Source organism: Malaclemys terrapin, chromosome 2 (assembly GCF_027887155.1).
Source record: "Malaclemys terrapin pileata isolate rMalTer1 chromosome 2, rMalTer1.hap1, whole genome shotgun sequence".
NCBI classification, from domain to species: domain Eukaryota; kingdom Metazoa; phylum Chordata; order Testudines; family Emydidae; genus Malaclemys; species Malaclemys terrapin.
Window position 1 is genome coordinate 45,993,913 of NC_071506.1, and position 25,272 is coordinate 46,019,184.

A 25,272-nucleotide genomic window follows, 5' to 3' on the forward strand; every position below is an offset into this window, starting at 1 on the left:
GAAGAAGAAAAATTTCCTTGTTGATGCAACTGTTACCATGCAGTATAGTTTTAAAAAAAGATAAAGGACAGTTCCTCTTAATTAGGGATGGTTGCATTCCCAAGAAGTCAACTCTAATAACATAAATTAGGATTGTACTCATTGTTTGAACATAAAGAAAAATTAATAACTTTTAAAGTTACCAGTTAAATCCTATTAATAAAAGGTCAAGTCAGTCATATTTTTAAATAATAGAGGTTACCATTAAATGAACAGGTTCCCTAAATCACACTCTCCATCATTGTGTGGTTATACTTACTCCCCCACTGTGGAGGGGTTGGACTAAATGACTTCTATCATGTCAAGAGGTCGGCCTCCTGTATGAATGGCTATTCCCAAATTTATTTCAATATTATTTATTCTTTTTTACTAGTCTTTTTAGATTAATTAGAAACTATTTTACAATGTAGTTAAAGTGCTGCCGCAGCAAAGGACCCTCCTTAAAGCACTGCCGCAGCAGCGCTTTAACGTCATTGCCCCTTTTGCCCGCCCTGGGCCGCCAACTGGGGGAGGGGGGTGGGTGCAGGTGCCCTGGGGCTGGTGATTTAAAAGAGCCTAGGGATCGAAGCCACCCCTGTTGCTACCGCGGCAGCGGCCAGAGCTCCGGGCCCTTTAAATCACCGCTGGAGCCCCAGGCTGACACCCAGCCCTGCCCCTTCTGCCTGAGGCCCCGCCCCTTCTGGGGGCCCAGAGCTGAGCCCCCGTACCAGTAAGTACTTAATGTTACTTTCACCCCTGCATCCTACAAATATTTATATTCTTTTTTCAGCATCCACCTAACTGCTATGTCTTCAACGCCAGAAACATCAGCTTAGCAAAGGACTTTGCAACTAACCAAAAGAAAAACTAAGACTTTAGACACCATTTTGTTGACAAGGCAAGGAGACATTTTATTCTCCAAAATCAGATTGAAGCCCCGTGGGTGCAAAGTGACAAATACACAGCATTTATAGCCAGCAGCAAAGACAAATTGCTTTCCCGCCAAAATCAAACCTGGATTCATTGAGGCCCACAAAGTTGGCACCTGAGTGATGTTAAAAATAAACAAACTACTTCATAGTTCAAATTTTCCAATTTTATTTCCTCTACCCAGATTATTTCTCCCTCCCTATATTAGATGAATTAATACACTGTTACAGTGAAATATACATACCAGTACATGACTAAGAGCCCAGTAACTTACTTATTGATGGACATAGTGCGTATCATTAAATTAAATTCAGACTATAAATAAGCAGATGTAAAGAGCACTTACTTTGAGATGAATAATTTTACAGCATAACTGAAATTAGCCCAGTAAATTCAGTGTTATTTTTGTGCAAGTGAAGATGCTGAATGTTGATTAACAACTTGTTAAATATTTTAATTGTGACTGGATAAAGTATGCTGGATCTCCATAAAGTAGCTTTCTTAAATTTCTGAATTAATAATTATCACTTAGTTAGCAGTTTACACATTCAAACCCCTTTACAAATATGATCTTCATTTTACAGGTGAAAAAATGGAGGGAGAGAGATCAGGTGACTTGCTCAAGGCCACAGTGGGAGTTGCTGGCTCCCACTACTATGCTTATACCATGCCTTCCTCGAGGAGTAATAGTGTAGGTCTTGAAGAATTCTTTGCAGGTTAAGAGCATGCCAATGGCATTACATATCTTAAATGACTATAAAGGATCTTAAGAAGCTCATAAAAGGAAACAAAGTGTTTATTAGTTTCGTCTGTTAAAGGAAAACAACTGGATGAAGTGTTAGTGAAAACTTACTTGGTCAACAATAGAGAGATGTCTAGCTTCTTCTAATTTACTATGCAAAATGGGATTTGGATGTACAGCTTCAGGAGACAAATATGGCCTATACCCAGACAGCATGTAAGAAAGACAAATTCCTGAAGGTCCATTCCCTATTAAAAACAAAAGTTAAAACATTTTAAACATTTTAAGAAGTCTTATTACAACAGCTAAGGTTTGTATATTACCACAGAAGTAGTAAAATTATTATATTGTAGCAATGTCCCCAAATATGCTATGCATATAGCATACTATCCCTACTCAGAAAAGCTTACAGGCTAAAATCTTCACATTACAATAAATCCTAGCATGGAGGACCTTTTCAAAAAACAACCCTGCAGAATGCTTTTTGGGTAGTGGGGGAGAATAGTTGATTAAAAAGAGAAGAGTAGGAGTATTCTGAGCAAGACACGAGAAGTCATTCTTCCGCTCTACTCTGCGCTGGTTAGGCCTCAACTGGAGTATTGTGTCCAGTTCTGGGCACCGCATTTCAAGAAAGATGTGGAGAAATTGGAGAGGGTCCAGAGAAGAGCAACAAGAATGATTAAAGGTCTAGAGAACATGACCTATGAAGGAAGGCTGAAAGAATTGGGTTTGTTTAGTTTGGAAAAGAGAAAACTGAGAGGGGACATGATAGCAGTTTTCAGGTATCTAAAAAGGTGTCATAAGGAGGAGGGAGAAAACTTGTTCATCCTTAGCCTCTAAGGATAGAACAAGAAGCAATGGGCTTAAACTGCAGCAAGGGAGGTTTAGGATGGACATTAGGAAAAAGTTCCTAACTGTCAGGGCAGTTAAACACTGGAATAAATTGCCTAGGGAGGTTGTGGAATCTCCATCTCTGGAGATATTTATTTAAGAGTAGGTTAGATAAATATCTATCAGGGATGGTCTAAGACAGTATTTGGTCCTGCCATGAGGGCAGGGGACTAGACTCGATGATCTCTCGAGGTCCCTTCCAGTCCTAGAATCTATGAATACAAACATGATATTTAAGCCAGTCTCAAACTTTTTGGGGTGGGGGGAACTCCTGATAAAGCACAAGTTATGAAAATCTAAAACCAGAAGTATGCCAGTGTAGGTCAATGTAGGACTGATTACAATAAAAAACTCGGTCACTCAAAATATAACACAATATACATCCAATCTGGCAACAGAATTTGATAGACAGTGAGTTTTGTCTACTTGCCCTTCTTTCTATGGTTAGCGAAGCCATTTAGTGATGACAAATATGAACTGGTTTGAAAAAGAGTAGAAAAGGAGCTCACCACAAAATGTGACAATATCAAAACAAAGGTGTCAATTGCAAGTTCAATTGCATCAACTTTCGAGCTGATTTATAAGACATTTCTGCTTTGTCAATACTATAACTAGTAGAATCAGTAGAACTGATTACAGCGGAGTTGTTGGAGAATTGGTTACAATAGGAGAGAAAATTGCAAAGTGGATGGGATTTAAGTGTCTCTGTAACCAAGTTAAACATCAGAGCCAGTCAACTACTACATGCATCGCCAGTACCCAGCACTATAGGACCTTGATTTGGTTGTCATCTAAACATTAGCATAATACACTATACACACAGAAATACTATGTTAAAAGAACATTACTAAGTTTGCAAAGTCAACCCTTAAAAGTTATGAGAAGCCAGAATTACGGTTGCCTATGCAACCTTAATTTGGTCCCCTATGCATGATATAATCTCTAATTACATATTATTTTTTCCACAGCATCCCTGCCTCATCTAGTATATAGAATGGATGGTGCTCATTTAATGAGCAACTATTCAATATTTTGTTTTATCCTCATTGTTCAATATTGCCCTTATTTACTGTACACTATTCCAACTTTACTCTGAAGACAGAATTGTTAGTTTCCTCATGGATATTATAATGAGTGCCATATAAATGCCCAAGTGCTTCACATTTAGATCCACTGCACAGACCTCTGCCACTTACGCTAATAGAGTAACTGACAGCAATAAAAGATGAGTAGTATCAGCCTATAATTAAATAATAAACCTGGTTACGGAGACACTCTGAGGTTTCATCTACACTACAAGAATGTCCCCCATGACTGGGTCAAAGATTTAACCAATTACAGGGAAAACAAAGTCCTGCGCACAACATAACACAACTGGGCCCCCTGACTTTATTAACATTGTAATGTAGATGGGCCTCGGATGATTTTCTGATCAAATGGTTTTAAATAAAATATATATTTTTAGATGGTAAGCTCTTCAGGGCAGGAATCACATTTTTCTACAGTGCCTATCATAATGGGGCCCTGATCCTCATTGAGGCATCTAGGTATTACTGCAGTATAAATAAATAATATACATTTTAATTTTAAACTCCAACCACCCCTTCATCTAGTTATATAAATACTGGCTGATTGCATAATGGTAGAAGTGGGTCTTGGTCAACAGTAATCTATGATAAAAGAACCCTCACTATCATAAATTAAGACACTGTAGTGCAAATAGCCATCTTTGTAAACCAATGAATGTAAAAGCGGTTATTGCAAACATTGTTTTTTGGATGAGAACTTAAGGGAACTTGTGTTTACAGGAGAATGAACTGCATTCTGGGCAAAATAGACTGAGTTCAAAAGCTAAGGTGTTTGTTTAGCACAGGAAGTATCCAAGATCCGGGGGGAGGGGAGGACTATCTTGAACTTTGGCATTTGCAGAAACTTGTTAAAATAAATCAAATTCAAAAGTGTTCTGTTCCCTCCCAATCTCTTGGGGATCAGGAACAGGATGAAGTATAGACATTGGTTTCTCCATGAGTGGAGAACCATCTCTATTGTCCCAATCGGAAGGAGGAGAAATATTGCCTCACTTATATTTATATGTTAAATTCAATGATAAAATAAGGTAAACGTACCTGTTCTGATTAATTCTATTTAGTATGTGTCTTGGACTTTGTCCATCACCTAGCAGTAGTAATCTTTGATGTTACTTTTAATGAAAGTAGGTGCAAAGTTTTCAGACAGAAGCACGATTTTCAAATTGATGGTGTCCCTTTAGCGATATTTTAGAAACATTTATTGAAAGACTTTTCCCCAGTAAAACACTTTTTACAACAAGAGGGAGTTTGTTAAATGAAGATTTGTTTAATCTTCTGAGTTTTCCCCTCTCTCTTTACCTTTCTTCTACTTAATAAATGCCAAATAAATATTTGTATTTCACAACACACTAGGAAAACCAAGCCCTGGCTACAAAACTGTGAACACGAAGCACTACTAATACTGTGGCAGCAAAGAATAAAAAATAAGTAACTTAAAAGTAAGTTACCCTAAAAAAATCTCTCCAAGTCCCAACAGCACTATTTATCTTAGTAAGTACTATCTGCATGAATAAGGATTTGCAGGATCAAGTCCTAAATTACACACAAGATAGGGAAAGATGACAGACAAAGGTCAGGGGAGATTAAGGGAAGGACAATATAAGGTCAAGATAATTGTGTAATGAATACATCATGTTAGTCGTTTAATTACTAAATTTGTGCAGTGGGAAGACACTAAGGCTATGTCTACACTTGCAGAGTTTTTGCGCTATCAGTTTCACTGGTGATAGGGAACCAGTAAAAGAAAGGCGCTGGTTTGTGTTCTCACTTACTTCCACAGGCATCAGATCATGTTCACATTTGCAGCACTTCCATCATGGATGAGAGCAGCACACTGAGGGCAGCTATCCCACAGTGCAGCTCTCTCCATTTTGAGGATAGGTCTTGAGGGAAGGGGGGGGGGGGGGAGAGATCGTGGGGCATCCTGGGTCCCTGCACAGCCTCCTCTCCCCAAACACTGATCAGCTGCAGTAGCTCATCATTGCTCCAAGCAGGGGACCATTTGCCCGGGGGAGCAGCCATTGTCACCAGGCCAGATAAGTGAGCACTTGCCAAGAAAACAGGAAGGGGAGTTTCAAAGTTCCCAGGGCTTTACAGGGGGAGGGGCGGACATCTGTTTACCTGGCATCAGAGCAGCAGAGCTGCTGGCCAGAGTGGTCACCTAGGCACTGTGTGATATCCTCTGGAGGCTAAAACCTGTGTAAACAGGAAGAACGTTTCTTCACTTGCACATCACTGCAAAAGCTTGTGCCCCCTAGCCCTGGCCCGACTCCGCCCCCTCCCTGCCCCTATTGGATCCCTCCCCAAATCCAAGCCCTGGTCCCGCCTCTTCCCCAAGCGTGCTGCATTCCTCCTCCTCGCCCCTCCCTCCCAGGCTTGCCGCGCAAAACAGCTGTTTCGCGGCGCAAGTGCTGGGAGGGAGGGGAGAGAAGCAGGACACGGTGGCCGCTCAGGGGAGGAGGCAGAGCGGAGGCAGAGGTGAGCTGGAAAGGCGGGGGGGGGGCGGGGCGGGGAGCTGCCAGTGGGTGCTCTGCACCCACCAATTTTTCCCCGTGGGTGCTCCAGCCCCAGAGCACCCACAGAGTCAGCGCCTATGCGCAAAAGTATCACCAGTAAGAACTGTATGCCTCTCATGGAGGTGGTTTTCTGTTTGCGGTAAAACTTCTGTGTTTCACCTCAAAAAATCATTGGCAAGTGTAGATGCTCCCATGTTTTTTGTGCAAAAAAGGGACTTTTTGCACTTTAAATGGCAAGTGTAGACATGCTCTAACATTGGGAAGCTAAAAGAACAATGGGCCATGAATGAGGGATGGGAAGGAAGACTGGGAGATTACATGGCATACATGATGAGGGAGATCATTTCAGTCACAAGAGGTAGCACAGGAGAAAGCATAGAGGCACTTGGAAAAAGATCAAGATGAAATACAGTGAACAAATTTGCCATTCTTTTATTCTGTCTTACTAAAGTATTATTTCAATTTTTTTTTAAGACTTCTTATTGGAACAGGTGCATATTAGGGCTAATAGGCTGTCCACTGAGGGGATCAAGTTATAAGATTTCCAGTTCTAAAATACAGGATTAAAAAAAGTGTTCGGACATATTTGGGATAAAAACGTTTATTTTTCACTGGAAGAAGTCATGGCTGCTGCATTTGATGTGGGCAAGTAGAGGAGTTCTGAAGGCAGCAGCAGTACTTAGCACAGGTATTTGCATAATGCACAATTATTGAAAACCAGTGCAAGTTTTGAATCAGGAACCATATGGCAGTTCTGGACTATGACTAGCAGAAATGCCAGGACACCATCTCTTCCTGCAAGGTATGAAACTCACCATAGCAATAGAAGCCTCTGTCATCTCCAGGTTAACATATTCTTATGGGCACTGTGTTTGGCTAATAATGATCCATCAGATGAGATAGAATTCAGCACCTTGCTTTGACAATTCAGCAGTTGAGGAGGATCCCAGAACTCAAGCTCCAGCCCAAGCCTGGATATCTACACCGCAACTGTATGGCCCCATAGCCTGAGTCAGCTGACATGGGCCAGCCACAGGTGTTTTATTGCAGTATGGACATATCCACAGGATCCACTCCTGAAGAATTTATTTCTTCTAGCAGTTTGTCATTTGGCAACCTTTATAGTACAAGCCTTTAATAAACTGTTTTATCAAGTCTACAGTTTAACAACTTAAACTGATTATCTTGTGAAGAATCAGTTTTATGGTGTGATGATTTTAATTGCTAACAGCACCTAGACACTATAGTGATTGCTGTTTCAGAAAAAAAGTATGAATAAATACAGTTCAGGATGGATTAAAAAAAAAAATCAGTGATTTAAAATAAACACAAATTGAATTTTTAAAATTGAAACTAGATACAAAAAATTAAGCAGTATATGTTTTCTGCCAAAGTTTTGAAGAAAATCAAACAGGTTGAAGTCGCTGGCTAGGCACCTGGAACCACAGTCTACTGAAGTGCTAAAACAGCTTTTGACAGCTGTAGGCTCTTCTGGAGGTACAGAGAGAATATTTTCTTCATTAATTTCAGTTAGTTGAGTTCCATGATTAGTTCAAAGCTAAAAACCAACAGATGTTGACAAACCAGGAAAGCTTGTTTTCTCTTCCAATCTAATAAACTATTTATAAATAATAAATTTTATTTATTTATTTATTTATTATAAACTGGGGGGAGGGGTAGCTCAGTGGTTTGAGCATTGGCCTGCTAAACCCATGGTTGAGAGTTCAATCCTTGAGGGGGCCACTTAGGGATCTGGGGCAAAAATCAGTACTTGGTCCTGCTAGTGAAGGCAGGGGGCTGGACTCAATGACCTTCCAGTTCTATGAGATAGGTGTATATCTCCATTTTTTTTTTTTTTTATTTTAAACTAGGTGTGAGAGGATGAGCTCTACTAGTTCTGAAGTATCAAAGGACATGACGACAAGAAACAATCCGTTGAATTCACTAACTGCAGATATTGCTTCCTTAGTTTAATAAATCAGTTAGTTGCAAAACCATGTTAGGAGAATAAGTAAAAAGTAAAATGCAAAACATGATTAAAAATCAATTTTAATTGATTCCTGCTTGCTGATTTAAATGATGATTACAGAGAGTAAAATAATCAATTTTGATTTAAATCAATCCACCCTGATAGTTATTGAGACATTATAAGTCTAACTGTACTGTACACAAATTGTCTAACTGTAATGTTTGCATCTTCCAATCTAATCCATTCAAACAAAGCCTTCCCCATGCCCAGTCTTAATGACATAAGTAGGACTTCATGCAGGCATAAGGGTATGTTCAAGTATATCAGATTGCAGAATTGAGGCCTAAATCTCTACTGAACTCAAATCTGGTATCTGCCAACAAACTCATCATCCACGTCCGAACATTGCTGCCTCAACATCTTCCAGTAAAATAAGCATTTTCAGTTCAAATACATTTCAATGATAACCAGTCATTTGACTTAATGACAACATGATGGTAATACTGTTAACTATACTAATTGTATCAATCTAATAAACACCTTCACCTTGGAGATGGGTTATCATTTGGCAAACATCAACTTATTTAATTATAAATGGATTTGCATTCCTGGTTCTTAAAAAGTAATGGTAGTGCCAGAGAACACAAAATAATCTCTGGAAATAACTCACCTATTATTACTATTGGCACAGTCAGGAGCGGGTCCCCAGTCAGAGTGGTTTCTTCTAGTAAGGGCATTCTTTTATCTTTCCTCCCAAGGTTGTCACCAAAATGCTGCACTAAGGAGCTCAAAAGTTGTCCTTCGCTTTCAGGGCCACTGTAATTTCTATTTGAGAAAAAACATCAATTGAGCATTACAGCACATTCTTCAAAAATTAAGTCGCTATTGGAACATTGCCTTAAAACTGTTGAAATGATAAAAAACTTTGATTGCATTACGCAAAAGTAAAAACAAACACTAATCAGTTCACATACAGAATTTTATTCTTCAGTATAACTTTTCCCACACCGAATATTGCTTCTTTGCTACAATAATGGGGAAAAAATATTTCCTCCAAAAAAGACCACAAAAGGATACAGGCGGCAAAAGAAAAGGACCTGCAGAATATAATCTAATGTGTGTCTCATTCAAATTCAGTGTCTGATTATAAATCTAGTGATTTAAACTATTGCTTTCCCCACATCCTTTTTATACCTCAAATGTAATAAGTATTTGGTTCTTGGCAATAACTGCCTACCAGGCTTTCAGCAATGCCAAAGCTTAGGTCAGACATTTATCAACCTATAAATATGATATTTAATTACAAAGGTTTTTTCCCCTAAATTGGTCAAAAAATTAAATGCAATACTTTCCAAAGTTTTACTAGACATGTAATTGATAAATTACTTACATCTGGGGTAATTTATATTCAAATTACAACTCCAGTTCAATGCAAAAATACCTTATTAAAAATAATTAACAGACTCTCTAATGAACTCACAGATGTTCTGAGTTGAACAAGAACGATGTCAATAGACTGTTTCTGCTAAATTCACTCCCAATAATATATAATCCCTTTAGATTCAAAAATTCACTATTTGTTTTACAGTGGCCAAGTGTGAGATAACTACCTCAAAATAGTTCCTTGTCCCAAGAAGTTTATAGACTACTTGGATTTCTGTTAGATTAAACAAATCATTAAGCACCATACAAACTCCTCTCTTCGAATCATTTTGTGGTGTTAATGGACCACATTCTTTATTGGTATATCTAAAAGGACACTGGCAGGTTAAAAGTAATCTAAAAATCAAGTTCTTACCTATTGTAGGGCACTTCGGATTATTTATACTATGAAATCATTTAAAAATGTAATTCACTTTTGTAGGACTGTGTTTAAGGACAGGGACACCAAAACTCCAGTATTACCCCTTCCCAATCAGGCAGGTACTCCCAGATATTTTAAGTGAATAAAGTTGCTGACTAATTAAACCATATCCATTGTCTCCTGTCTTTCTTCCGGCATGGCTGGACAATGCTAGTAAGTGCCTCTCCACCTATTTTCCCCAGAAACTGGAGTAAAGAGGTTCACTGTCTTACTGAGTCTACTAAAACTGACAATTACTGTTATTGTATCACTAGCCTACTGTGATGATAGTTATTTGCTTCCTTAAAAAAATGATTTTTTCAATTTCACTCAGCTTGAAAAGTAAAAATAGATTAGTTTCATCTCACTCCTCCTCCAACAGCATATTTGTTCTCAAATGAACTTGCATAGTTCTGCAAAGTTTGATTTCCAAGCACTGTAGCAGACTCAGTTTAAACAAATAACTTTATATTGGAATATTTAAAAGGAAAATCATGAGAATATTTTTACTAATTTTAAATGTTGCAAAAACCTGTTTTTACACATCTAAATTGTGCACCTAAATCAACCAGCAGTGTCTCTTTAAATCTAACTATTCTTTGTCTCCCCTATTATGTTCTTGGCATCCATAATGTTAAAAGTAATAAGGTGTCACTGAGACGTGTTTGTGTGCATATTAAGTGCGTAACATATTCTTTAGTTAGGCAGCAGTATCTTGTATACAGATACTCTTCTCTAAGATTCAAATATACTGCACTGTACCATTTGGTTTGAAGTTCTAAGTTCCCAGCCAAAATTGAAGGACTGCGGTGTCCTTGACAATGTGGATTCTTCTGTAGTAGGATGCAACACCATATATTCACTGTGTTTATCCCATGATAGAAACTATCTGAGATGCATTTCTTCTTGGTTCTTTATCAGCCAGGTAACAGAGAACAGTACATTAAAATTAAACTAAAAGCACTGTTCTTTAAGTATTTAACTGAATCCAACTTTTAATTTATATCCTAAAGAAAAAATCTTCGTTAACTTTGAGTTAAGACTGTAGGACTGCACCAGCACAACCACGAAAAGAAAAAAAAAGCAGCTAAACAACTCAACACATTACCGACACTCCACTCATCAGTTCCCTTTTCCAATTAACTCCGTCCAACCACACTCCATATATCTCCATCCACATCTCGAGGAACCAACATGTAGCCTAATGGCAACCATACACATAATAAACCTACACATACACATAATATGTAGATTTCTACTCTAATTCCTAACTAACAAATAAAACCAAATTCAAAGCATTCCTGCTAACCTTCTCTCTGCAAAATTTCATTCAACCCCTTAGAATCCCCAAAGCCTTTCTCCTCACATCCCCACTCACACCCAGATTCCTCTCTCCCCGTTACAGCCCAACCTGGGATATCAGAAGTAGTTGATGGATATGATCAGTCAATTACAAAGGCTCAAAAGTCTGATTAAAAGAAAAGAATTGAGATTAACTGTGAAATTTCAAAAGTGATCTGCATCTGGTCTGCAGCATTATTTGAACATAAAAGACACATTTGGAGTTTGTAGGGACTATGAATGTTTAGCTAGAGGTACCAAAAGAAATGTGAAGAAAACATGATAAATTCAAAAGTGGGCCAATTAAAAATGTATCCTCTACTTAAGTTAGTATATGTGATTAAAATATTACATAGAAAATTACTTTGTTCTCTGAAGAGTTATCGTGTCAGGTCCAGAGACTAAGTTTAATCATTACAATGTGAAACAGCAATTTTAGTCCTACTTTAAGTGAAAATCTCAATGAGGTCTTAACTATGGAGTTACTAATGCCATCTTCTTTCTAATCTTAAACCAAATATGAACGCAAAACCCAAAACAATTTTTCTGTAACAAGGATAACACATCATTGTAGCCTTGGTAGACAACTTTGGGAGTGGGGGAGATTTGCTAACATGACTATGGCTCTTATCCTGAATAACTACAAGTGGGCACAACGGTTTGTCAGTTACAGAGTCAGGGCCAAATAATGTTATCATGGTCATAACAAAGGCATCTAATAGTATGTTTTCTTCAGATAACCAAATTTAAAATTAACTTCCTTATTTATTGCAAGCTAATACTTTTAGGTTTTTTTGTTTTGATTTTTTAGTTATCAGTGCAGAAAAATTGTCAGGGAAAAAGTTAGATTTTCTATTATTTATATATAATCTAAGTCAAGATTTTTTTTCCAGACCAAATAATATCAAATTCTTCTGTAGCATCTATCATTTAACTGGCCGCAGCATGATTTTGTAGGAAGCATGCCTTACACAATGCTATACATTTTAAAATAGTGAAAACTTAATTTAAGCCACCCTTTCTTCAATAGACAATTTCCAATTTTAAGTGATTCCTATTCCAGTACAATTTTTAGAAAAATACTTCTGCTAAGCCCACCCTTGGGTGGGAGATAAAATACAGGTTTTACTCTCCACTAAAATATAGGCTCAAATTTAAATTTTGTAAAAACAAGCTTTTAAAAATGTTAACACCAATAAAAATGTTTTTAAAACAAATGTCCACTGAAAATAGTTGTTCATTAAAGAAAATCCCATTCAGTGTTTGAAACCCAGACACTGAAGTACTAAGAACCCAGAAATAAAAGGGAGAATCAACAAATGTGAAAACTACTTCACTAATTTTCACTGTCCAAGTTGAAACAGAAGAGAAGTATACAAACAGCATAAATAGTGACTAGTATAATTTTTTCCCACCTTTCAATTCTTTCACTTTTAATCTAAAGTGCTAAAGTAATAAGTAAACAAATGTTTGTTTATAACAGGATTTCTAAGTTGACAGTGTCTCAGTCCATTCAAAGTTTAAGACTACAAGAATACCGCACATTAATTTTTCCAACACCCATAGTAATTATTATAATCCCTACTTTACAGTTGAGTAAATGCACCAAAACCTTGTGCATACTGAGCCAAAGGCACTACAGCCTGGTCTAAATTGAGCTTTTTCTTACAATCTCTCACCGTCTAGACATGCTCTTGAACAAGGTTAAATGACAGGGCTGTAGAAACATCAGCAGTCAGTCTACACTAATGCGCTCACCACTGCTAGCACCAGTGAAGTTACAATGGAGAGAGAAGCTTGAGAATAAAGCTCAGTGCAGACAGAGCTAGAGTTTAAGTGATTTGTCCAATCACACAATTTCTGTGGCACATTCAGGAACAGAAACTAGATCTCCCGACTCCCAGTCCTATGCTTTAACCACTAGATATATTCTTCCATATATACAAGACAAAATAGGAGTAGGGGTGGACAACAAATAGCTCCCTAAAAAAACAACAATACTTTATGGTTAAAAAACTACAATGAGCGCCAAATATTCAGCAAAATACTCTGAATTTGCATCCTTAAAAATAGCATGCAGTTATTTTCTGCACACAATCTTAGGCAAGCCCATTTTTGTGTACATATTTGACCATGTGTGATTCCACAACCAGAAGAGCCCCCACATCCTTCCATTGCTCCCTATTCCTGTCCCCCCACAGCTGTCTCCTCCCACCCCATTCGGCTCATACTCCATCCCTGTTCCTTCACCTCCATACCCATACCCACATCACAGCCATTCCTGTCACAACACCATCTCCCTGCTCCCTACCTGCAAGGTGGTCTTTCCCCTTGCAACCCCACCTACCCGCCCCAACACACATCACAGCCATTCCCTTCACAACCCCACCATCCTGCCCCCCCCACTACTCTCATCACAGCCCTTCTTGACCCTGACATCCCACCCCTTCACCACCATCACAGCCATTCCCCTGGTGACCCTACCTCCCCGCCATCCACATCTCTACCCTGATCGTGGCCATTCTCTTTGCAACACCCCCATCCTCCCCACCTCTACCCGCATCACTGTCATTCCCCTTGCGACCCCATTCCCCCACACATCCATCCCCATCACAACCATTGCCTTTGTGACCCCACCTCCCTGCCCCCCACCTTTACCCCATCATGATAATTCTCCCCACCTCCTCACCTCCCTGCCTCTCCACCCTCCATTACTGCCATTCCCCTGGCAACCCCAACAACCTGCCCCCCCATCCATCATGGCCATTCCCTTCACAACCCCACCTTAACCCCCACCCCCCCACTACCCTTATCACAGCCCTTCGTGACTCCACCATCGCCCCCCCACCACAGCCATTCCCCTGGGGACCCCACATCTACCCCCATCACGGCCAAACCCTTCGCAAACGCCCATCTTCTCCCCCGGATACACCCCTACCCACATCACGGCCATTCCCCTGGGGATCCCACTGCCCCACCCCCATCAGGGCCATTGCCCTCGCGACCGCAGCATCTCTCCCCGCGTGTCCCCCCCACCCCTCGCGCTTCCCCGGCCTCTCTCAACCGGCAGCGGGACTCGGCGTGCGGCTTCCGCACGGGGGCGGGCAGGAGCCTGGCCCCACAGACCGGCGGCCCCACGGCCGTCCCCCCGGGGATTCACCTGAAGTGGCGGGCCAGGGAGCAGCGGCAGCACCACACCGGCATGGGCGAGCGGGCGGGCGGGCGCGGGGAGCCGGCTGGCGGCTGAGCTGAGCGGCGGCGGGTCCGGGCTGCGCTGCGCTGCTCCGCCTCCTCCCGCTGCCGCTGCCGCCGCCGCCGCACTGGGGCCCGGCTGGCTCGGTGCCTCCTCCCCGCCCGCCGGCCTCAGGTCACACGGGGGAGGAGCCGGAACCGGCGGGGATGGGGACGCGCCTGGGCGGGGACTGTGGATACGCTGCGGAGAGAGAGAGAAAGCGGGAGGGGGGCTGGACCACGGCAGGCGACGCGCAAGAGCCTGATCGCGGGCCACAGCCGGGGTTAGGATGGGAGGTGATGGAGCCTCGGAAAAGGGGTATTGAGCATCCCGGCCTGTGCGGGTGAACAGCCCCAGCACCACAGTCCTGGGCGAGCTCGTCCCTACGACCCGTCACAGCCCCAGGCCTCCCACCCTGGCCCCAGACAGCAACACGCCCCAACCCCTTCCTTCTTCCACCCTGCCCCTAAACAGCAACTTCCCCAGAGCCCCTTCTTCCACCCTGCCCCTAAACAGCAACTCCCCCATAGCCCCTTCTTCCACCCTGCCCCTAAACAGCAACTCCCCCATACCCCCTTCTTCCACCCTGCCCCCATACAGCAACTCCCCCATACCCCCTTCTTCCACCCTGCCCCTAAACAGCAACTCCCCCATAGCCCCTTCTTCCACCCTGCCCCTAAACAGCAACTCCCCCATAGCCCCTTCTTCCACCCTGCCCCTAAACAGCAACTCCCCCATAGCCCCTTCTTCCACCCTGCCCCTAAACAGCAACTCCCCCATACCCCTTCTTCTACCCTGCCCCTAAACAGCAACTCCCCCATAGCCCCTTCTTCCACCCTGCCCCTAAACAGCAACTCCCCCATACCCCTTCTTCTACCCTGCCCCTAAACAGCAACTCCCCCATAGCCCCTTCTTCCACCCTGCCCCTAAACAGCAACTCCCCCATACCCCCTTCTTCCACCCTGCCCCCAAACAGCAACTCCCCCATAGCCCCTTCTTCCACCCTGCCCCTAAACAGCAACTCCCCCATACCCCCTTCTTCTACCCTGCCCCCAAACAGCAACTCCCCCAGAGCCCCTTCTTCCACCCTGCCCCCAAACAGCAACTCCCCCATAGCCCCTTCTTCCACCCTGCCCCTAAACAGCAACTCCCCCATACCCCCTTCTTCTACCCTGCCCCCAAACAGCAACTCCCCCATAGCCCCTTCTTCCACCCTGCCCCTAAACAGCAACTCCCCCATACCCCCTTCTTCCACCCTGCCCCCAAACAGCAACTCCCCCATAGCCCCTTCTTCCACCCTGCCCCTAAACAGCAACTCCCCTATACCCCCTTCTTCTACCCTGCCCCCAAACAGCAACTCCCCCATAGCCCCTTCTTCCACCCTGCCCCTAAACAGCAACTCCCCCATACCCCCTTCTTCTACCCTGCCCCCAAACAGCAACTCCCCCATAGCCCCTTCTTCCACCCTGCCCCTAAACAGCAACTCCCCCATACCCCCTTCTTCCACCCTGCCCCCATACAGCAACTCCCCCAGAGCCCCTTCTTCCACCCTGCCCCTAAACAGCAACTCCCCCATAGCCCCTTCTTCCACCCTGCCCCTAAACAGCAACTCCCCCATAGCCCCTTCTTCTACCCTGCCCCTAAACAGCAACTCCCCCATACCCCCTTCTTCCACCCTGCCCCTAAACAGCAACTCCCCCATACCCCCTTCTTCTACCCTGCCCCTAAACAGCAACACCTCATAGTCCCTTCTTCTACCCTGCCCCTAAACAGCAACACCTCATAGTCCCTTCTTCTACCCTGCCCCCATACAGCAACTCCCCCAGAGCCCCTTCTTCCACCCTGCCCCCAAACAGCAACTCACCCATACCCCTTCTTCCACCCTGCCTCTAAACAGCAACACCTCATAGTCCCTTCTTCCACCCTGCCCCTAAACAGCAACACCTCATAGTCCCTTCTTCCACCCTGCCCCCATACAGTAACTCCCACATAGCCCCTTCTTCTATCCTGCCCCCAAACAGCAACACCTCATAGTCCCTTCTTCCACCCTGCCCCTAAACAGCAACTCCCCCATAGTCCCTTCTTCTACCCTGCCCCCATACAGCAACACCTCATAGTCCCTTCTTCCACCCTGCCCCTAAACAGCAACTCCCCCATAGTCCCTTCTTCTACCCTGCCCCCATACAGCAACACCTCATAGTCCCTTCTTCCACCCTGCCCCTAAACAGCAACTCCCCCATAGTCCCTTCTTCTACCCTGCCCCCATACAGCAACTCCCCCAGAGCCCCTTCTTCCACCCTGCCCCTAAACAGCAACTCCCCCATAGCCCCTTCTTCTACCCTGCCCCCAAACAGCAACTCCCCCATAGTCCCTTCTTCCACCCTGCCCCTAAACAGCAACACCCCTCCACCCCCCACAGAGCAACTCCTGCCCCTGGAAAACAAACCCTCTCTGACCTCTCAGAGGCAGCATTAACAGCACTTTCTCCCCCACACAAAATAGACAATTCCCCCATTGCTCCCTGCGCCACACAGGCTGTAACACCCCCATAACCTGTCACTTGCAGGAATACCCTTCTTCACACAGCCCACAGATAGTAACTCTGTTAGGACCATGGCAGCCAAAGATAGGAGCATTAGCAATCACTGTACCTCATCAGGCCAGGAACCCATGTAGTCCAGCATTCTGCTTCCACCAGCAGCCTGCATCAGATACTTGAGAGGAAGATGCAAGACACTCCATAATGGACAATTATGGAATAACCCGCCTATTGGAGAAGTTTCTTCCTACAGCCAAATGCTTATGTCCTGAAACACCAGTGGTGATATAAAAATATTGAAATTACAGTGCCTAACATGTGACCCACCAGATTTCTGTGAGCTGTAGTGGGGCTGCAGAAAGTCTGTATTCCTGGCCTGTGCATGACGGACCAATTCTTTGGGCCCTGCTTAGGTTTGCCAATTATGGTTGGATGTATTCCAGGAGGTTTCATCACATGACATAATCTTTAATTCCTAGAGACTCCAGGACAATCCTGGAGGGTTGGCAACCCTAGCCCTGTTGAAATGTCTTGAGTGGAACCCACACATTTAACTGCTGGATTTTGTCCCAGATAATGTAGAACCATTTCTGCACCAAAATGTTTTGCATAGGGTTAACCTTTGTAATCATGTGATCTTATTGGTCCTCTGGTTCTCTCTCTCTCTATTATTAGTAGCATGGTAGAGTTTAGGATCCTTAGCAGGGTATGTATACACTGCAGCTGGGAATGCGCCTCACAGCCTGGGTGGGCATGCTCAAACTTATTCTGCTTGAGCTACCCTGCTAACAATAGCAGTGTGGAGGCTGCAGCCTGAGCTAGCCACCAACTCTGAGCCCACCCACCGCACTGGGTCATTGCTCAGGTGGCTAGCCTGAGCCACAAGGTCCATGCTGCTATTTTTTAGCATGCTAACTTGAGCAAAGCTAGTGCAACCCTGTCTACCTGAGCTGGGAGGCTGTCAAGGCTGAATCCCCACTCTGTCACTTAGAGTACAGAAGGTGGGGGCTCGCAAGGATTTTAAAAATTAATACTTGCCACTCCAGGCTTGTATTAGACTCCCAAGGTTACAGCTTTTCTCTAACTGTGGCTTGGTAAACACTGCCACCATCTAAATGCAAAAAAACCCCTTGGACCCAGGAAGGAGCGCTTGGGAATTCCTCCCTGTGGGGTACCCTTAGGCCCTTTCACACCCTCCGCCCCCCGGGGAAAGAGCTGAGAAAGAAAACAAAGGAAATTAGCTGTTGCTACCAGCTTATCAAACAACATGCACAAACCTCTTAGGACACCAAAAATCCAGTCCTGTTCTTAAAAAAGGTAAATTTGATTAAAAAAAAAAAAAAGGAACAAAAAATATATCTGGAACTTAGGCTTTTGCTAGATTTTAAACGAGCAATTCCAAAAATTAAGCACCCAAAATAGCTTTCTTGGGGGTTAGCTTAAAGGTAACAAGCAAACAAAAGCATCCAGGGTTAGCACAGACGGTCTACAAGCCTTAAAAAATAAACAGAAATAAACCTAATCTCATCTTCCTAAACATTCCTAAGTTACTTACATATTTGGGTTGTTAAAAGTAGTTCTAGATATGATCTGATGGTTTTCATATCTGGTTTAAACTGTACACAGCATTCCTGCTGCCTGTCTCTTCAGCCCAGAGAGAACAACAGACAAAGGGAAAGTTTCTTTCCCAATTTTAAAATGTTCTAGCCTTCCTGTTTGCTCTTTTGGTCAGGTGCCTACTTTTTTTTTTCTTTACCTGGGGGACTTTTTAATCCTTTACAGGTAAAGTAAGTAGAGAACAGCTACCAAGAGGGATTTGCCTAGGGAGGTTGTGGAATCTCCACCCCGGGATATTTTTAAGAGCAGGTTAGTCAGGGATGGTCTAGATAATACTTAGTCCTGCTATGACTGCAGGGGACTGGACTAGATGACCTCTTGAGGTCCCTTCCAGTCCTATGATTCTATGACTTTCTAAGACTGAGGAACAAACTTCTGCTCTCCCTCATACTGTCTGTTTTCCCCCAAAGAAAATAAAAGATGCCCCAACAGAAGCCTTCAGGAGCTCAGTATAGGAAGCAAAAAGCTCAATTGCAATCTAGGTTGCAGCAAGTTGCAAATTTGATGGAAAAATAGCTGAAATAGAACAACATAGACCAGGCTTTAGGCAGTAGTGATCGGGTACAATAATTGGCATAACTTAGCTGATGCTCTGAAGCAACATGAAAAGTCGCCAGGCCATTTTACAGCCTACTCCAAATGGATGGAAGTTGAGTTCAGGCTCAAGCTCAATAAATGCATAGACACACAAAACCAGTGCATTAATGTGGAAACCCAGTATTGGAGGAACATGCTTGAGCATCTGATCTCAATTACCCTCTTCCTTGCAAAGAATAATTTGGCTTTCCGGGGCTTGTTGCATAAGTTGTTCACTGAAAATAATGGAATATTCCCCAGTTTGGTAGAGCTCCTTGGGAAATACGACGATGTCATGCCTGTGAACCTACGTTGAGTAGTTCATAAAGCAGCTAGGGACAATTACTGAGGCAAAACAATCAAAATGAATTGATTGACCTTATAGCAAGGAAGGTGCTCCATAACATATTGATGTGGCTCGGCAAAGTACTATGCCATAATAATGGATTGCACTCCCGACAGTCACAGCGAAAATATGTCATTTACAGTAAAACTTGTTGATGACTAGGATGGCTGTATCCAAGAAAAGGAGCACTTTATCTGTTTCTGGTCTGTGGAGGACTGTACTAGAAAACGCTGACAGAACTGTTTATGGACGTTTTGAATGAGAAAAAAATAAAGCTTCTGGACTGCTCAGCCAAGGCTACGACAATGGTGCAAACATGAAGGGAAGAAACAGTGGCGTCCAAGCAAGGAGCCTTGCATTGAATCCAAGAGCTTTCTTTGTGTCTTGTGGCTGCCATTCCCTCAACCTGGTTGTGTCAGATGCAGCATCATCTTCTTTAGATGTAGTTAGGTCAATTCATTGTCCATGTAGATCCTGAGTTGCTTACATTGCCTATTGCCACCCAGGTCTGACAGCTGGAACCCCTCCACAGGAGGCTGACAGCAGGAGCCCTGCTGCCACCTCTTGGTGATGGATTGAAGTTGGGGAGGGAGAGCCCAAACCTGGGCTGCCTCCCAGTGACGGATTTGGTGGAAGAGGAGCTCAAGTCCGAGCCTGGGCAGCCTCCCGGTAAGGGATTGAGGTGTGGTGGAAGGAGAGCCTGGGCAGCGGGGCTCCAGCTGTCAGTCCTGGCATTGGGGCTCTGGCTGTCAGTGCCCCCACAATGCTCAACACTGTCAGTTAAATCAATGCAAGCACTCCACTGTGGACATTAAAGATGGAATTAATTACTGTGGTGGCTGTATATCAATTTAAATTACATTGACCTAATTTTGTAGTGTAGACATGTCCTAACAGAGTCTGCCCGGAAACTAGCACCAGGTGGGTGGAGGATTTGACTGGGTGTTGTTACCAGATAGGGGTGAAGGTGAGAAAGAACACAGAGAAAAATGAAAGTGAAAGAGGGTATGTTTACACTGCAAAAGACACTCAAAACAGGAGTCTCAGAGCCCAGGTCAACTGACTCAGGTGCATGAGACAGGGCTAAGAATAGCAGTATAGTATCAGAGGGGTAGCCGTGTTAGTCTGAATCTGTAAAAAGCAACAGAGGGTCCTGTGGCACCTTTGAGACTAACAGAAGTACTGGGAGCATAAGCTTTCGTGGGTAAGAACCTCTTACCCACGTCTTGCATATGAAGAAGTGAGGTTCTTACCCACGAAAGCTTATGCTCCCAGTACTTCTGTTAGTCTCAAAGGTGCCACAGGACCCTCTGTTGCTTTTTAATAGCAGTATAGACATTTGAGTCTGGAGCCTGGGTTCTGAAACCATTGAGAGGAGGGTCTTGGATACTCTCTACCAGGGCCGGCTTTACCAAGAGCGGGGTCCGATTCCTGGGGGCGGGGCTTGCTGCAAGCCCCGCCCCCAGGACCCGAGCCGCGCTGCGGGGGGGGGGGGCGGGGGGACCCGAGCCGCGCTGCGGGGGGGGCCGCACCGGGGGGGGATCCCAGCCACGCCGCAGGGGGGCCGCGCCGGGGGGGGCCAAGCCGCGTTGCGCCGCCGGGGGGCCGGGGGGACCCGAGCCACGCCGTGCTGCCGGGGGGCCGGGGACGGGGGGACCCGAGACGCGCCGCAGGAGCCGCGCTGGGGGGAATCCCCGCCGCGCCGGGGGTGGGGGGGGGATCCCCGCCGCGCCGCGGAAGCCGCGCCCGGGGGGGGGGGACCCGAGCCATGCCGCGCAAGCCGCGCCGGGGGGGGGGAACACCCGAGCCGCGCCGCAGGGGGGCCGGGGCCGGGGGGACCCGAGCCGCGCCGCAGGAGCCGCGCCGGGGGTGGGGGGGGATCCCAGCCGCGCTGCGGAAGCCGCGCTGGGGGGGGACCCGAGCCGAGCCGCGGGGGGGACGGGGGGCCCCGAGCTGCGGGGACTGGGCCGGGCTGGAGCCAAGCCGGGCCAGAGCCGCTGGGGCCTGCGGGATGGGCACGCCTCCCCGGAGCCCTTCTCCCGCCCCCACCCCAGCTTACCTCGTGCTGCCGGCCCGCCCCTGCTTCGTCTCAGACTTCCCGCGAATCTCTGATTCGCGGGAAGCAGGGGAGGGGGCGGGGCGTTCAGGGGAGGGGAGGAGGGGCCGGGGAAGTGAACTGGGGGCGGGGCGGGGTTGATAGCTGCAGCGCGGGGCCCTCTTGGCGCGGGGCCCAATTCAGCCGAATCGGCTGAATCGGCCTAAAGCCGGCCCTGCTCTCTACACTGGCTGTTTTTAGCCCCATAAACCAGAGTCAGTTGACCCAGGCTCTTTGACTTGCTGCCCCAAAGTTGGGTTTTTTGGGGGGCACACAGTGTAGATGTACCCAGGGAGACAGCCTGAAGGAGCAGCTGAAAGATGGTGACTGACCCTAGAAGAAATCAGGGCAGAGGTTATGAGTCAGAGGTACAGGCTGAAGAGTGCTCTTGGTGCTGTGAGCAAAAGAAGTGGTTTCCTGCTATTTGATTCCTTCTGCATTCAGAGGCACAGGACTTTGTGCTTTCTTTGTAAATAAACAAAACCTCCCTCAAAGAAATACTTGACTATCACCACTTTCCACTCTCAACTGGAACATGCCCAGGGCCCCGGACTTTGACTAGATGCTTGGGTCAAAAAGGGACAACAAGTTTAGAAGCTTTTATTGGACCAACTTCTGTTGGTGAGAGAGTTGTGGAGCTCAGGATCTTCTCTCTTACCAACAGAAGCTGGTCAAATAAAAGATATTACTTCACCCACCTTGTCTCTCATATGCTGGGATCAACAAGTCAACAACACAGCAAACAATAATGAAGTACGAGAATTCATGCAAGTGAAAAGTTTCATGTTAATATTTTTGTAAGGTTGTAGCTTCCTTCTTTTCCACTAGATCTAAAAATTTCCTGAAATTCACTACACTGATAAGCCATTTGTCTTGATTTTGTAGAACAACAAGTATATTTGAACTCAAATTTATACCAGACTTTTATTTATAAAGAAAAAAAATAGTTAATTGCATTTTGAAATCACCATTTCACTGCTAGAACATTTGCAAACTCAAGTCCTTTAATTGTATCATTCTGAACTATTTTGTTACATTAGCCTGGCACAACAAAAACTGATTATTTTTGCATATACGTGGGTAAAGATCATAGGCGTGCGCACGGGTGTGCCCGGACACACCCTAATGCCCATGGGGCTTTGGATCTGGCCCGTGGGATTTGCCCCCCCCCATGGTGCCGCAGGCCCCGCGCTGCTTTCAGAAGCAGCCATCAGGGCACCATGTCCCTGGGGCCAGGGGGTTGCTCCAGGCACCGCCGCCCGAAGCTCCCATTGGCCAGGAACGGGGAACCACGGCCAATGGGAGCTTCAGGGGAGGTACCTAGAGGCGTGGCAAGGGCAGCGTGCAGAGCCCTGTGCCGCCCCTCCCCTCCCCCGGGGCTGCGCGGTATGGGGCACTGGCAGGCAGAGAGCGCACCGCTGTGGGTAAGCAGCGCCAGGCCGGAGCCCGAACCCCTCCTGCACCCTCCCTCCCTGCCCTGAGCCCCCGGCCTGCACCCTGTTGAGCCGGGCTCCCCTTCCCCAGGGCTGGGCTGGCTGCTTTAACAGCCCCATTTGCTCCCTGGAAGCCTCCCACCCGTCAACACCAACACAGCCGCTTAAGGTGGCCCGTGGGGGTGCTGCCCCAGCCCCCTCCCCAAGGCAGTTGCCCCCCTCCAGCGCCCAGGGCCCCAAACCCGCCTGTGGCTCCCTGTGCTGGCCGGGGGCCTGGGCACCACCCGGGGGGGAGGGGGTCAGGCCGCCCCTGAGCCCAGCCCACCGTAAGTTGTGCCCAGGAGCCAGCAGGCCCGGGTCAGGGGGTGAGCCCGGCCCACAGGCCCCCCCACAGCCTGACTGCGAGCTCAGCTCCCCGGCGCTGTTCGGAGCTCCGGCCCGGCACCCTCGGCCTTGAGTCCAGCCCTGGGAGCAGCCCAGTCCCGCTGCAATCCACCCCGGCTGCCCCTGCCCAGCCTGGCCCAAAGTGCCCAGCCCGGCCCGCCCAGCCCGGCCCCCGAGCCTGCCTGCCGGGACGAGGGAGCCCAGATCCCCAGCCCCGGGCCTGCCTGCAAACAGCCTACCCTCCTGCACCCCAACTCCCTGTCCTGAGTCCCCTGCCTGCACCTCTCACCCCAACCCCCTGCCCTGAGCCCCCTGCCTGCACCTTGCACCCCACCCCCTGCCCCACAGCTCCCTGCTCTGAGCCCCCTGCCTGCACCCTGTACCTCTCCTGCACCCCAACTCCCTGTCCTGAGCCCCCTGCCACACCCTGCACACCAATACCCTGCCCTGAGCCCCCTCCTGCACTCTGCACCCCAACCCCCTTCCCTGAGCCCCCTCATACACCCCACACCCCTCCTCTGTTCCAATCCCTTGCCCTGAGCCCCTTCCTGCAGACTGCACCCCTCCTGAACCCCCTGCCACACCCCGCACCCCAACCCCTTTCCCTGAGCCCCCTCATACATCCCACACCCCTCCTCTGCCCCAATCCCTTGCCCTGAGCCCCTTCCTGCACACAGCACCCCCTCCCACACCCCGCCCTTTATGATGTTCGCCTTTAAAAAAAAAAATTCCCTGGCCGCACACCCTAATGAAATGTTTCAGGGTAGTAGCCGTGTTAGTCTGTATCCTCAAAAAGAACAGGAGTACTTGTGGCACCTTAGAGACTAACAAATTTATTAGAGCATAAGCTTTCGTGGGCTACAACCCACTTCTTCGGATGCATATAGAGTGAAACATATATTGAGGAGATATATATACACACATACAGAGAGCATGAACATGTGGGAGTTGTCTTACCAACTCTGAGAGGCCAATTAAGTAAGAGAAAAAAACTTTTGAAGTGATAATCAAGATAGCTCAGTACAGGCAGTTTGATAAGAAGTGTGAGAATACTTACAAGGGGAGATAGATTCGATGTTTGTAATGGCTCAGCCATTCCCAGTCCTTATTTAATCCTGAGTTGATTGTGTCTAGTTTGCATATCAATTCCAGCTCAGCAGTCTCTCATTGGAGTCTGTTTTGGAAGTTTTTCTGTTTTAAGATAGCCACCCACAGGTCTGTAATAGAATGACCAGACAGGTTAAAGTGTTCTCCCACTGGTTTTTGAGTATTATGATTCCTGATGTCAGATTTGTGTCCATTAATTCTTTTGCGTAGAGACTGTCCGGTTTGGACAATGTACATGGCAGAGGGGCATTGCTGGCACATGATGGCATATATCACATTGGTAGATGTGCAGGTGAATGAGCCCCTGATGGTATGGCTGATGTGATTAGGCCCTATGATGATGTCACTTGAATAGATATGTGGACAGAGTTGGCATCGGGCTTTGTTACAAGGATAGGTTCCCGGGTCAGTGTTTTTGTTCAGTGATGTGTGGTTAGTGGTGAGTATTTGCTGCGCACGCCTATGATAAAGATACTTACTTGCCCATCATGATTGTTGCTCTGATGCATAGTTTATTTTTAACCATACTTGAAAATTACTGATTGATGGGGGGAGAGGGGGAAAGTTAACCAACCTTCAATACTCTAAACTTCTTCTGTACCCTA

The 25,272-nt window shown here is 45.8% G+C and overlaps 1 protein-coding gene across 3 annotated transcripts in view; it reads right to left on the reverse strand.

The window, feature by feature from the left end:
• Nucleotides 1-24,684, reverse strand: part of OSGIN2 (oxidative stress induced growth inhibitor family member 2) — a 42,380-nt gene extending 17,696 nt beyond the window's left edge. The window contains exons 1-3 of one of the 3 annotated variants that reach the window (XM_054018203.1): nucleotides 24,618-24,684; nucleotides 8,825-8,979; nucleotides 1,802-1,938 (exon numbers count right to left, since the gene is read on the reverse strand). In XM_054018203.1, coding sequence (XP_053874178.1) covers nucleotides 1,802-1,938; nucleotides 8,825-8,891 — 204 coding nt within the window. In that variant the 5' untranslated portion in view covers nucleotides 8,892-8,979; nucleotides 24,618-24,684. Of the gene's footprint in view, nucleotides 1-1,801; nucleotides 1,939-8,824; nucleotides 8,980-13,017; nucleotides 13,071-14,498; nucleotides 14,622-24,617 lie in introns of those variants that run through there. The other 2 variants (XM_054018202.1, XM_054018201.1) reach the window with 2 other exon arrangements.
• Nucleotides 24,685-25,272: the final 588 nt, after the last annotated feature.